At 50.3% G+C, this 13231-nt stretch overlaps 1 protein-coding gene across 2 annotated transcripts in view; it reads left to right on the top strand.

Annotated features, from left to right (window-relative positions):
- The window catches only part of DDHD1 (DDHD domain containing 1), a 103489-nt gene that overhangs the window by 18750 nt on the left and 71508 nt on the right, over positions 1 to 13231 (top strand). The window contains exons 3-5 of one of the 2 annotated variants that reach the window (XM_075330231.1): positions 5267 to 5368; positions 8021 to 8149; positions 9652 to 9799. In XM_075330231.1, coding sequence (XP_075186346.1) covers positions 5267 to 5368; positions 8021 to 8149; positions 9652 to 9799 — 379 coding nt within the window. The remainder of the gene's footprint in view (positions 1 to 5266; positions 5369 to 8020; positions 8150 to 9651; positions 9800 to 13231) is intronic. The other variant, XM_075330232.1, reaches the window with a different exon arrangement.

Raw genomic sequence — 13231 nt, 5'->3', positions numbered from 1 at the left:
CGTCAAGGCCTGCATTTTGTCCCGGAAGCGCATGACATACTCGATGACCGACACTCCAGGGGTGGCCAAATCCCCTTCCCAAGCCTCTTTCACCAGAGCCAGGGGGCCCCGCACACGTCGCCCGTACAGGAGCTCAAACGGTGAGAATCCTGTTGAGGCCTGTGGAACCTCCCGGTAAGCAAATAACAGGTGTGGGAGATACCGCTCCCAGTCACGCCCGTGGGAGTCGACCAACATCTTAAGCATCTGCTTTAAGGTGCCATTGAACCGCTCGCACAGGCCATTAGTCTGTGGATGGTACGGGCTGGCCACCAGATGTCGCACCTGGACTTGCTTACAGAGGGCCTCCATCAGCTGGGACATGAATTGGGTCCCCCGGTCAGTGAGCATTTCCTGGGGAAAACCCACTCGGGAGAAAATCTCCAGCAATGCGGTGGCCACCTTGTCAGCCCGAATGGACGACAAGGCCACTGCTTCTGGGTACCGGGTGGCATAGTCCACTACCGTCAGTATGAAGCGTTTCCCGGAGCTGCTGGGGATGGCCAGCGGGCCGACCAGATCCACAGCCACCCTCCTGAAAGGCTCATCGATGATTGGCAGAGATACCAGTGGGGCTTTGGGGCGTGGCCCCGCCTTCCCCACTCTCTGACAGGTTTCACACGAACGGCAGTAGGCAGCCACATCGGCCCCCATTTTTGGCCAGTAGAAATGCTGGTTTAACCTGGCCTTGGTCTTAGCGATCCCTAGGTGTCCGGCCATCGGAATCTCATGTGCGATCCGCAACAACTCCGTCCGGAACGGATAGGGTACCACCAACTGTCGGTCCCTGGGCCACGCCTCCGGTGAACCCTGCTGGACCGTGGCCCGGTACAGCCGTCCTTGGTCCCAGACCACTCGCTCCGGGTCCGAGTCCGAGGGAGGCTGTGCCGCCTGCTCCTTTAGAGCTTTCAGGCTGTCGTCAGCTTCTAACGCTGCCTGAAACTCCTGACTAGATGTGGCCAGAATCGACGAGACTGTCACATCTTCAGTCAGTACCCCGGGACCTGTGTCCTGGCCTCCACCTGACTCGGCTGCCACTTGGTCAGAAGGGGAAGAGCTATCGGACCTCCGGGAGGCCCCTTGGCTTCCAGCACTCCCACTGCGGGTGACAGCGGCCACAGCCGCTGCGACCGTGGGTCGTGCCTGCTCCTCCTCCGTTCCTGACCAAGTCGCCGGTTCAGGCAGACCTACCTGGCTTCCTGACACCCCGGTTGTGGGGGAACCCTGCACCGAGATCTTACCTGGGAGCACTTCCGCTCCTGGACCGGCCCCAATCTCACCTGCCTGTTCCCCTCCTGCAGCAACAGAACCCCGCTGTGAAATCTCTGGGGACCCCACATTTGCTGTGGTAGCCCCCACCCCACATACTGGTCCTCCCCCTGCAGCACCCTGCTCTCTGCTTATCCCTGCAGAGGGCAGCAGATCCCAGCTCACAGGCTGGTTACTTGTAGAGGCATTGTCACACCTTTCTCTGACCCCCTCCCCCCCTGTCACAGCTGCAGCTGTGTGTGTGTCTATGGTGTCTGTGCAAGCAGAAATATCAGAGTTCACTCCCTCCTCCCTTACATCATTCATAGATAACACATTAACATTGTCAGGAGTCATGTCCGTACTGGCTGCAGGTTCAGCCCTTGGTTGGGGCCCAAACTGGGAGGTTATCTGCCCCAAATCTGTCCCAAGTAGCACGTTTGCAGGGATCCGATCAGTTACCCCCACCTCCCTCACCCCTCGCCCTGCGCCCCAGTCCACATAAATGTCAGCAACAGGCAGCGCCGGGTCAATGCCTCCAATCCCGGAGACAGCGAGGGTTTTTCCAGGGATCAAGTCTTGGGGGGACACCATCTCAGGCCGCACCAGAGTCACCTCCGAGGCGCTGTCTCGCAGTCCTATGGTCACAGACCGGCCGACGGTGACAGGTTGGAAGCTGTCCAGGGACCTACCACCACCCCCACCCACACAATACACCTTGGGCGGCCCTTGGGACGGGGACGGAGCCGGGGCCTTGGGACGCTGAGGGCACATGGCCTTGAAGTGTCCAGGTAGGTTGCACTGGTGGCACCGTCTTGGTTCCGCCACGGGCCTGGAGAGGGGAGTTGAGGGGGACACCCCCTGCAGTCTAGGGGCAGGTGGGGCAGTCGCAGAATTCATCTTACCCCCTCTCCAGGTGCTGCTGGTGGCCGCTCTCCTGGCCTCAGGGGCCCGGTTGTTGGTGTAGTCATCGGCAAGGGCAGCTGTAGCCGTGGATCCCTTTGGCTTCTGGTCTCGGATGAACTGGCGGAGATCCTCAGGGCAGTTCCACAAGAGTTGCTCCGTGATGAACAAGTCCAGGATCTCCGGTCCGGTGGAAAGCTGCAGGCCTTGGGTCCAGTGGTCGGCAGCTCGGGCAAGTGCCCGCCGGTGGTCAGCCCAGGAGTCCTTTGGTCCCTTCTGCAGCGTCCGGAACTTCTTGCGGTAGGACTCCGGGGTGAGGTTGTACTGTTGGATCAGGGCCCGCTTGATGGTGTCGTAGCCCTGATCCGCCTCAGCAGGCAAGTCCCCAAGGATATCCAGGGCCTTACCCCTTAAACGGGGGGTCAGGTATTTGGCCCACTGGTCCTTGTTCAGATGGTGCTGCAAGCAAGTCCGCTCAAAAGCAGTCAAGAAAGAGTCCAAGTCTCCATCCTTCTCCAGCACTGGGAAGTCCTCAACACGGACCTTTGGAAGTTTGGTGTCTTGAAGGTCACGTGTGGCTGATGAGGGCCGGAGCTGAGCTAGCTGCAGCTGGTAGTCACGCTCTGCCTGGCGCTCTTCACGCGCTGCCTGCCGCTCTGCCCTGCGCTCTGCCATGAGTATCTCGTAGGTATCCCGGTCTCCAGCCTGGAGAAGGGCCATAGCCATTTGAAGAAGGCTATCCGAGCCTCCCAGGCTCGGTGGAATGGCACGTGGTGATCTGCGGCCCGCTGCGGAGCCTGGTGCTTCACTGTCCATTGCAGAGCGGAGGGCTGGCATCTGGCTCGTTGAGGAACCTTGGGCGAGCTCCTCCTCATCTTGTCCAGCAGTCCCAGGTTGTGCGATGTCCTCTGCAGAGCTGTTCTCTGGCGTCGGGCTCCTGGAGGGCTCGTGGACAACCTCCTCATCGTCTCTGGCCTGAGCATCGGCCATTCCTTTGGCTTTGCTCCTGGTGCTATCAGCCATTGTTGCAGACTTTGGTCACTGACACAGAACTGACACCTGATGCCTCCACACACCTTACAGTATCTGCACTCTGACACTCTAGTGTTGAGCTAGTCTGAAGACCCCAGCAGCCACAGCTGCTGCAGGCAGTCTTTAGTGTCTGGGAGTATGGGTCTCACACTCACACACACTATTATCTCGATCCCACCGCTATGCCACCAATATGTCACAAACCACCGGGGGGGTCACTCAGAAATCCCCCGCGCTGGCTACCAGTACGTCACAATCGGGGGGTAACAAGTGGGGGTCACCCCTACTTTATACCTCCCGACCGACAGACAGAGCACGTGACGCGCTCTCTAGCGCCCCTCTTATAGTCAGGCCAATTATGGAATTGCCCGACAATAAGCAAGGAGGCCGCTATACTACTTATGCCGATTATTGAAGGGTCCCCGGTGAGAGTAGGGTATATATTCCCCCGACCTCCGCGGGCGGAATATATAATATCTTCCCGAATCTCACTGGCCTCCCCACAATAATCCTTGGCACAACTCGCTGCCACCAACCGCTTCACGGTAACTATTAGCCGAACACACAGACGTGGGATTCTAGATCGAGATAACAGAACAGCCCAAGATTAATTATATAATTTAATCGCCTAAAGCACACTAGAAACTACAATATATACAATAGGGAATCTACAGAATATACAGTTATGTCAGAGTACAGTTACAAGCAAAGCATGGGTTACAAACAGGCATACACAGTTCAATCAGTTACCTTGTGCGTCTGGCCACAGGGGGGCGCTGTAGACCAGGTTTCTAGGAACTCTCTCACAGGTCTTTCCCAACCAGGCCCCCGAGCAGAAGAACCCTGGAAAATGGCCGAAGTAGGGTTATCAACCTGGGCAATCCAGGTCCCCTCCTACCTCAGTGACCTCACAGGGAAGCACTGCTCCACCCCTGGCTGGAGTTATGGACAAAATCCACAACATGGAATATGGCCATAACTTGGCCTGGGAGCGTCGTAGGCGGACGCCAATGCTCTCATTGTGACAGTTATGAATTTAGCTACAGAACGAGGGGACTCATGACCTGTCTGCCAGTTCCCCATTGGCTGATATCACGCCTGGGGCATTTCCCAATGTCCTGCTCCCATAAAAAGGGTGTGCCGGCATCGTCCACATGCGGAGACACCATTTTTATGGTTGCCATATTTATCGGAAATATGGCTTGCGAGATATGAACCATTTTTTACTGGAGTCGTTCTGTCTGGCTATTTCCATAGCCTTGCTAACTAGCTAGCAGCCCCCACTACAGGGTGACGGCAGGGAGTCATCCTGTGTCCATTGTCCCTAAGCCACCTCATTTCCATATCACAGGACATGGCCATGGATTTGTTGCTAAACCAGTTGTGTGAAGGGAAGGGGGGGGGGTGACACCAGGAGAGGGCTTCCTGACATGACTTGAATGTCATGATTTATCGTCATATCTCCGGATTTACCTCACACTCATGGCCTAGGTATTGGCTTTTTAAAAATGGCCTGCGGTACCTGGACTGCGGCTGCGTGAGCCCGGCCTCGGCTATTTTCCCTTGTAGTGCGATGCTCCTGGGATCGGCGTGTTCTCTGCAAGAACAACCTGTTCCATCTATCATAACAGACAGAGACTCGCTGTGCGTTTTCATTACTTGCTATTGATTAGACACCACAATTGTAGCAGGTAATCAATAATCGCACAAGAAAGTCCATCAGCAACATTGCCACAGGGAAACCCGCATGGATGGTTAGTTATCTTGCAGTCAGAGAGACCCCCAGAAATAACCAGCGCCCCAGAAGTAAAAAGATAATAGATGAGGAGGAAACACACCCGTGTATAGGCCAGCATTACATAGAGCCCCATTTTATATAGACTTTGCATGACAAGAGGGGGTAAGGTTTTATAAAATGTTCTGATATGTTGACATGCATGCGCAGTTGATCATTTCTGCTTTGCTCTTACCGTTGTTAACTCTGTGATACTGAGACGTTTTCCATTGAAAGCCAATGTAAAGTTCCCTGTCTTCACTTTGCTAGTTATCTACCACCTTGCTCCCTTCTCCCTCCCTTTCCTGTTCAATTGGAGAGGATATTACGAGAGCACCGATGCCCCATGCGCTAAAAGAAAGCGTTACGAAGGTACGGTAACCGCACTCCGCCTTGTAGACGGCTCTCCGGCCGTAGACGCTCTCGCTAGAGTAGCGTAGATGTCGCCTCTCCTGCTTTTTGCTCATGTATTACGGTCGTTTTTGGACTAACCGTAACAAAAACCGTATAGATTTCTAGTAGTTTTTTAGTTTGTTTTTTTGGGTTTTTTGTGTTGAAGCCATAATGACTTTGTAAGGTGAGTTGAGCATTTTGGCCACATGTCACGGGTGCTACCATGGGCTAGATATACCCAAAAGTACTAGTTTTGCAGCTATCGATGCTTAATCTCCACCGCTTTTTTGCAGCCTATTGATGAGCGCCATCCCAGCAATTACTTAATGTCCAAGACTTTATACATTGATGGGCTATCTTTAGAATAGGTCATCAGTGTCCGATCAGCTGGGGTAGGACACACAGCACCCCCACCAATCAGCTGTTCTGTTCTTGGTGGCAGCAGGCAGTCATAAATGCTCAGTTCCGGAGCTGCCCCATCTTCTGATAGCGGCCGGGTACTGTATATACATTTCCTATTCATTTGAATGTGCAGTACCCAGCTGCATCCGCTATCAGTTGACAGAGCAGCGCCAGAATTGAGCATTTCTGGCCACCTGTTGCTGCCTCTGGCACAGTCAATGGCTGATTGTAGGGGGTGTGGGGTGTCGGACCCCGGCCGATCAGACGTTGATGACCTAGCCGAAGGATAGGCCATCAATATAAAAGTTGTGCACAACCCCTTTTTAAAGGGGTTTTCCCATGTTTCAGTAGCACACCACTCATGTGCCTGTATGGTGTGATACTGAAGATGGAACATTCAGACCAGTGATATGGCCACGCTACCGCTCCTGAATGAGCGCCCCCGGTGCTGCGAGCCCCCGGTGCTGCGAGCCCCCGGTGCTGCGAGCCCCCGGCTTTACCACTTGCAGCATCGGAGGAGCAGAGACACTGACGTTGCCCAGATCCAGCAATCCGGCCAGTGTCAGAGCGGCCCGAGCAGCGAGCACTCCTTGTTCTGGAAGCTACGCATTCCCTAGACTTAGACAGCGAGCCGTCCTGAGAACGGAGAGGATTGTTTTAATAAGTTAATTGCAAAAGTGTTTGATTTTACAAGTACTTTGCAATTCTACCTATTTAACATCTTTACACCTCAGGTTTGGTTATTTCAGGGGCACAGCAGTGTGGGTATAATTTTTGCTCAGCCTTGGACTAAATTTATATTATGGCTACTTTTGAAAGTGCCTTTCCCTTCTTATGACATGATTGATTATCACTTGGATATTCCATCACTTTGACCGGGAATATGACAAATCTGAGCCCCCTCTCATGAATAAGCGGTCCGCACTAGTTGAGCGGCCTTTTCACTATTTTTTTTCCCCCACGGTCCGGGCCGCCCGATGATACGGGGGGCTACCACCATCCTCATTCACTGTGATGGTGACTGGCATTACCGCTGTGCGGGGAAGAACAATGAAGGGGACACAGCGCTGATTGAATTCTGCTTCCGTCCACTCTTGGGTTGGACGGGGGTCCCAGAATTCATAACATTACTGGTGATAAGGTCTTAACATTGGAAACTATCTCATTAGTATCTGAACAGGGTGTCTTTTTGGGGGCTCAGAATTGCCGTTTAGTCGATCATCGGTATCACAGCAATGCTGGACTTTGCAGCCTCATGTTTGCATTGCTCCCGTCTATGTGCACACCATCTGGTTAGTAGCGGCTGTGCTGGGTATTGTAGTGTTGTCACATTGAAGTGATTAGGATGACGCTGCCATTCCCAGAAAACCTGCTACCGGTCAGATGCTGCAATGCACATTGAAGTGGATCCAGTCCACCATGGCAGCTTCAGACCGCCGCCCCCCCCAGGATTGAGTTTGGCCCCATTTTTCTGACACTAATAGTCCATTTTAACAAAAGGACATCAGTATTCTGATCCCCAGAAACCCCTGTGATTAGGGTGCCATCATTTTGCTGTTTTTGGGGTCTATTAACCCGACCCAGCTATTCTCCCCGTTTATCAAATCCGGTTCTTTTTCCCTTTAGATCCCCTGTTCCCGCTTTAATGAACTATCGCCACTTTTTGCTCGATGGTCTCCAGGTCACCCACTTAGCAAAACCTTTGCTCCGTCCTTTAGTTGGTCTCCTGCAGTCTGTCTGATGCTATCGGCCGTGTCTGAGAGCGCATTAATCATTTAGAAACTCACATTGTGGATCTGGAGACGGTCATAAGCTTTTAATACGTTTGCTAATGGCTATTAGTAATTTTGCAAGAGAGACTTTTTTTCTCAAGGAAACTGGATCTTCAGGGAATATTTTGTTTTAAATCTTTTAATGTCTTTATTAATAGGAAATATTTTACAAGTTTAGGTAGTTTTTGCGTTCTTTTTTAAGGCCCGGGTTACACATGTCGTAGTTTGTACATTCCTGGTCTACTGGATGCACACACTTAACAAAGCAGATATTTGTATACTCTGCAGGTATCTTAGGATCATAGGCCGCCATACTGTGAATCCTTGGCCAATTCTGAGTCAATTGCACATTGCAGGTTCACAATTCTATATTTTGAGTGGATGGGAAATGTAATGTTATCGTACATCCGTGATTGAGAGACGTTTGCCGCCTGACTGTATTTATTACATTTTGTAGCTGTCCACAGTCTGAAGTTAAGCCGCAGCCACGTGGATTGGCATAGTGTGGATGAAGTCTATCTCTACAGCGATGCAACTACTTCTAAAATAGCAAGGACTGTTACCCAGAAGTTGGGATTCTCAAAGGGTAAGATCGTCTGATGGCTAAAGCACTAGTCCTGGGACTTTGGTATTGATGACATGTCCCTACAATAGGTTATCAATTTCAGATCTGTGATATTATAGCACCCATCACATCAGCTAATCAGCGGTTCTCAGGCCCATACGGTGTACTGCACCTCTGTGGATCTGTGGGTTATCCATGCTGTACATTGTACGTCTGGACCTGAAAGCAGATGATCGTTTTGGTTGACCAGTTTCGGTCCTCTACCAATTTGCTACTGATTACTTACGCCATGTCTTACAACTCCTTTAACAAAGATAGAGTGGTCCTAGTCAGATTGAGCTGATCTTTCCATGGCGAAAATTGATGGCATGTCACTAGGATATAGCATTTTATTATGGTTGGTGGGTGTTCTGTAACACCACCAGTCCTGAGAATGACCTGGCAGTAGCACTGGTGCAGCGCCATGTACCCTTCGTCTTTCTTTCCTGCACAGCAGATCTCCGGTCACCCACTCTGATAGGAGCTGCAACGCAACCCCATCCATGGAAAAGGAGCTGTGTTTCCGTCCATTATACAGTGGGTTATCCAGGACAGGAAAAACCCTGCACTCAAGCCCATGACTTGAATGGTTATGTCCATGAAGTAGGAAACCACGGCATACACCATCCAAGATACAAAAAGTGCTTTTACGCCATATGAAGTGCAGGTAAAATAGCGGGGAGAAGAGAGGCGGGTGCAGGCCCCCCCCCCCCCCCCCCCCCAAGGACGACAGCCGTTTCGCACCTTGTTGTGCTTCTACAGGTCCTGTAGAAACACAACAAGGTGTGAAACGGCTGTCGTCCTTGGCGGGCCTGCACCCGCCTCTCTTCTCCCCGCTATTTTACCTGCACTTCATATGGCGTAAAAGCACTTTTTGGATCTTGGATGGTGTATGCCGTGCTTTCCTACTTCATGGACATTTGCCCTGGATATTCCCTTTTTCCGTCCACGTGCACCCATGACTACCTTTCTATAAGGAGGACTGAGGCTGTTCCATGTCTCTCGGAATAAGGTATTGCACAGGTTAGTGCAGAACCACTCCTGTTTATTATATTGATGAAAGGTTATGTTCACACATGGCAGTTTTGTTGCATGTAACTGTCCCATGTGTCAGAGCTGGGCCTGCGGACCAATCTGCGCTCCTGCTGCGGACCAATCTGCGCTCCTGCTGCGGACCAATCTGCGCTCCTGCTGCGGACCAATCTGCGCTCCTGCTGCGGACCAATCTGCGCTCCTGCTGCGGACCAATCTGCGCTCCTGCTGCGGACCAATCTGCGCTCCTGCTGCGGACCAATCTGCGCTCCTGCTGCGGACCAATCTGCGCTCCTGCTGCGGACCAATCTGCGCTCCTGCTGCGGACCAATCTGCGCTCCTGCTGCGGACCAATCTGCGCTCCTGCTGCGGACCAGACCCCATTTAGATAGTCTCCCTTACAGGTCCTTGTAAGCATTGTATTGGTTTTTACACGTCTGATATGGTTGCAGCTTCGAGCAGTGGGACCCGGCTCCACAGAGGTTATGTTGAAGAAGCGACGTATGAAGACAAACCTGTCGACACAACACACATAGTTTTTGTTGTTCATGGCATTGGACAGAAGATGGACCAAGGAAGAATAATCAAAAACACTGCTATGTAAGTCCTTTCCTTTTTTCCCCCCTGATTTTATATTCTAGTTAAAATCTCGGTCTTCACATTATTCAGAGATAATTATTGAGGGATGAATGTGCTCGCCACTGCTTTTTACTCAATCGAGCATGTCAATTTGAAAATGCTCCCATTGAGTTACATTATTCTTGGTACTCAAAACGCGTCAGTGCAGTTCGATGGAATAGTGAGCAGTGCGAGCGCGTTCTCCCATCACTAATAATGACTTTTCAACTCCGTCACTCCCAGACTCACTGTACGAGGTGAAAATCGTAGTGCTGCCTAAGGTGGGGAAAGATTGAGTTGCCCGATATGTATAGGCTGATATCACTCTTGACTCAGAATGTTAAATTCATGGCTACAATTTTTGCTTCTAGATTAAGCACAGTGATTGGGTCAGTAATTCATCAGACCAGGTAGGAGTTATGTGCTCCAAGTCAACAGCTCTAAATCTGCACATGCACGGGTGGACCCTATACAAAAAGCCATTGTATCCTTGGATGCTGCTAAGGCGTTCGATCGTGTAGAGTGGAGCTACATCTGGGTGCATCTGGAGAAAATGGGGTTTGTCCCTAATTTCATTAAATAAGTTAGGCTCTTATACCAAGCTCCATCAGATACTTCTGACAATCTGGAGCTGTTCAAGGGGATAAGACAGGGGGGGGGTCCGCGGCTCGATTTTCTCTTTTCGCTGGCATTCAGCCCTTAGATTTGTAAGATCAGACAACATCCAGGCTGGAAGGGTTTAGATTTGGAAACAAAGAAGAAAGGGTCGCTCTTTATGTGGACGACATATTTGTATTTGTTAGCAAGATGAAAGATTCCCTCCCAATTATTAAGAAAATTATCAAGATCTTTGGGACCTTCTAAGATTTGACCATAAATTGGTCTAAATCTGCTGTGTTGTTGTTGGAGAATATCGATATGAGAGATGGATGGATCTACACATAGATGTTTCTTACATATTCCAATAGTTTCAAAATTCAGATATCTTGGAATTTATGTCACAAAAGAGACGACGGTCTATATTCCCTGAATTGTTTGTCCACTAATAACTGGATCCAGACATAGTGTGGGCTTGGGTGACATTCCGAATATCCGCATTGGGGAGGACAAATATGGTTACAATGTGCCTTATGCGTAGCATTTTGTAGGTATCACATAATTCACCTTTTTAGATTCCTAAATACTGGTTTATGAAGATGCACGATATATTTCCGGACCTGGTCTGGTAGGGAGGAATACTTAGGATGAAGCTGGAAAAGCTACATTTGCCTAAAAAGTTTGGGTGGTTCGCTCCGCCGCACACCTTTTGGTCACTTCCTAGCCGCTCAGTTTCAACATTTTAGAGGATGGGCGTTTGATGGCACAGAGGCGGCTGGGGCTTCAGTACTAAAATGTCTGCATGAAGGGGAAAACCTGGTAGATATTCTAGACTAATAGGCTCAAGGGGAGTTTAGAAGTCTCCCGACTCTAACTCTTAGGCTGGGGCCACACGGGGCACTACTGCGATGCTCACATGAGACTCGACTCGCGCTGGCAGCACAGCAGGAGCCGAGTGTCATGCGAGTGTGCCTGCGTCTGAAGTCCGACCCTGCAAGAGCGGACCTCAGCTGCGGGGGGCGGGCCGGCGATGCGGAGGGGCGGGCCGGCGATGCGGAGGGGCGGGCCGGCGATGCGGAGGGGCGGACCGGATTTCTCTCCCTCTCTCCTCCGTAGCCGGCTATTGTGATTCTCGCTCTGCACTGGCAGTACACCGGAGTAGCGCGAGTGCAGTGCGATTTTTCTCTCGCCCCATTCACTTGAATGGGTGCGAGAGAAAAGGGTCTCGCCTTACAATCGCAGAATGCTGCGATTGTTTTCTCGGTCCGATTAGGGCTGAGAAAATAATCGCTCGTGTGCTGTCACACAGGCTAAAATTGGTCCGAGTGGAATGCGATGTTTTATCGCACTCCACTCGCACCGATTTTCTCGCCGTGTGGCTTAGGCCTTATTCTTAAAATCCGGTGGTCCTGCAATAAGTCGTTGGGAATGGGAGAGGACTCGAAATGTACCCTTATTTGAGGGAATTGCTACATTTGTAGGGCTTAGGGACTTGGAAAACCAAGTGACAGAAATATCAACTATACGGGGAAGGAAACTTTTGCTCATGTGAACATTTAAAGCAAACTTTTAATCTGGGTAACCCTGAATGTGTTTTAGATATTTACTATTGCAACATGTTGTAAGAGGTCAGGAATCCTGTAATGTGATTTATCATTATGTTGTAATTTCTTTATCAAGTGGTATGTAAGATTTGTTTCTGTTTTAATAAAAAATGTTTTTATTAAAAAAAAAAAAATCTCATGCAAAACTGAGTCATGACTAGGGATGAGCTAATTGTTGTCTAGTTCACCCTTTGGCTTATGCTTATGCATACAAATACATAGAATGCAAAGAGAGTTTCAATCACCTATCATTCTCTTTGACTAGTGAAAGGCAAATTTACTAAATGCTCATGACTTTTCTGACAGGTTGTCAAAAATCTGCATTATTAAAATTGGGTAAAAAAAAAAAAATCGCATATATACAGTGAAACCTTGGTTTACGAGAACAATCTGTTCTGGGAGTGTGCTCGTAAACAAAGTTACTCGTCTAGCAAAGCAAGATTTCCCATAGGAAATAATTGAAACACAGACAATTCATTCCACAACTTGTGCAATGTCCCATCCTGGTCCTCTATTGTGACATTCCACCCACACACACACACCCCACACAAACACCCCACACACACATTATGTTCCCCTTACCTTTCCTCGGCGACCTGGTTCTTGTAGTCCGCAGGTATGTGTATCCGGTAACCATCGCGATGATGGCAGAGCGTCCGCTGTCAACGTCATACGCAGGAGCCGCTTGCCTCTGATTGGCCAGCGCGCTGATGTCAAAGGCATGAGCCGCTTGCCTCTGATTGGTCAGCGCGCTGCCTTTGAGAAGTCCTGACAGCGGAAGCTCCTGCATCGTCACGATGGTTACCGGATACACATTCATCCGAACTACAAGAACCAGGAGGCCGCCGAGGGTAAGGTGAGCATATTGTGTGTTTGTGCGGACTGAAGAGCGGGTCAGAGCGGGATGAAAGTACGGAACCGTAAGTGTGTGCGGTGAGTATTTGCTCGTACAGCAAAGATTGCTCGTAAACAGAGTTACAAATTTACAGCAAGCTTTGATCGTATAGCGAAATACTCGCACACCAAGTTACTCATAAAGCGAGGTGCCACTGTATATATTTATTTATTTTTTATTTTTTTTGTTAGTCTTCCTCCATCTGAAGGCTTATTTCTTTGTCGCTCTATTGGGAGACCCAGACAATTGGGGTGTATAGGCTATGCCTCCGGAGGCCGCACAAAGTATTACACTCAAAAGTGTTAAGCCCCTCCCCTT

Source organism: Anomaloglossus baeobatrachus, chromosome 12 (genome assembly GCF_048569485.1).
Source record: "Anomaloglossus baeobatrachus isolate aAnoBae1 chromosome 12, aAnoBae1.hap1, whole genome shotgun sequence".
NCBI lineage: Eukaryota > Metazoa > Chordata > Amphibia > Anura > Aromobatidae > Anomaloglossus > Anomaloglossus baeobatrachus.
Note: the sequence above shows the minus strand (reverse complement) of the source record. Positions and strands in the feature narration are given on the sequence as shown.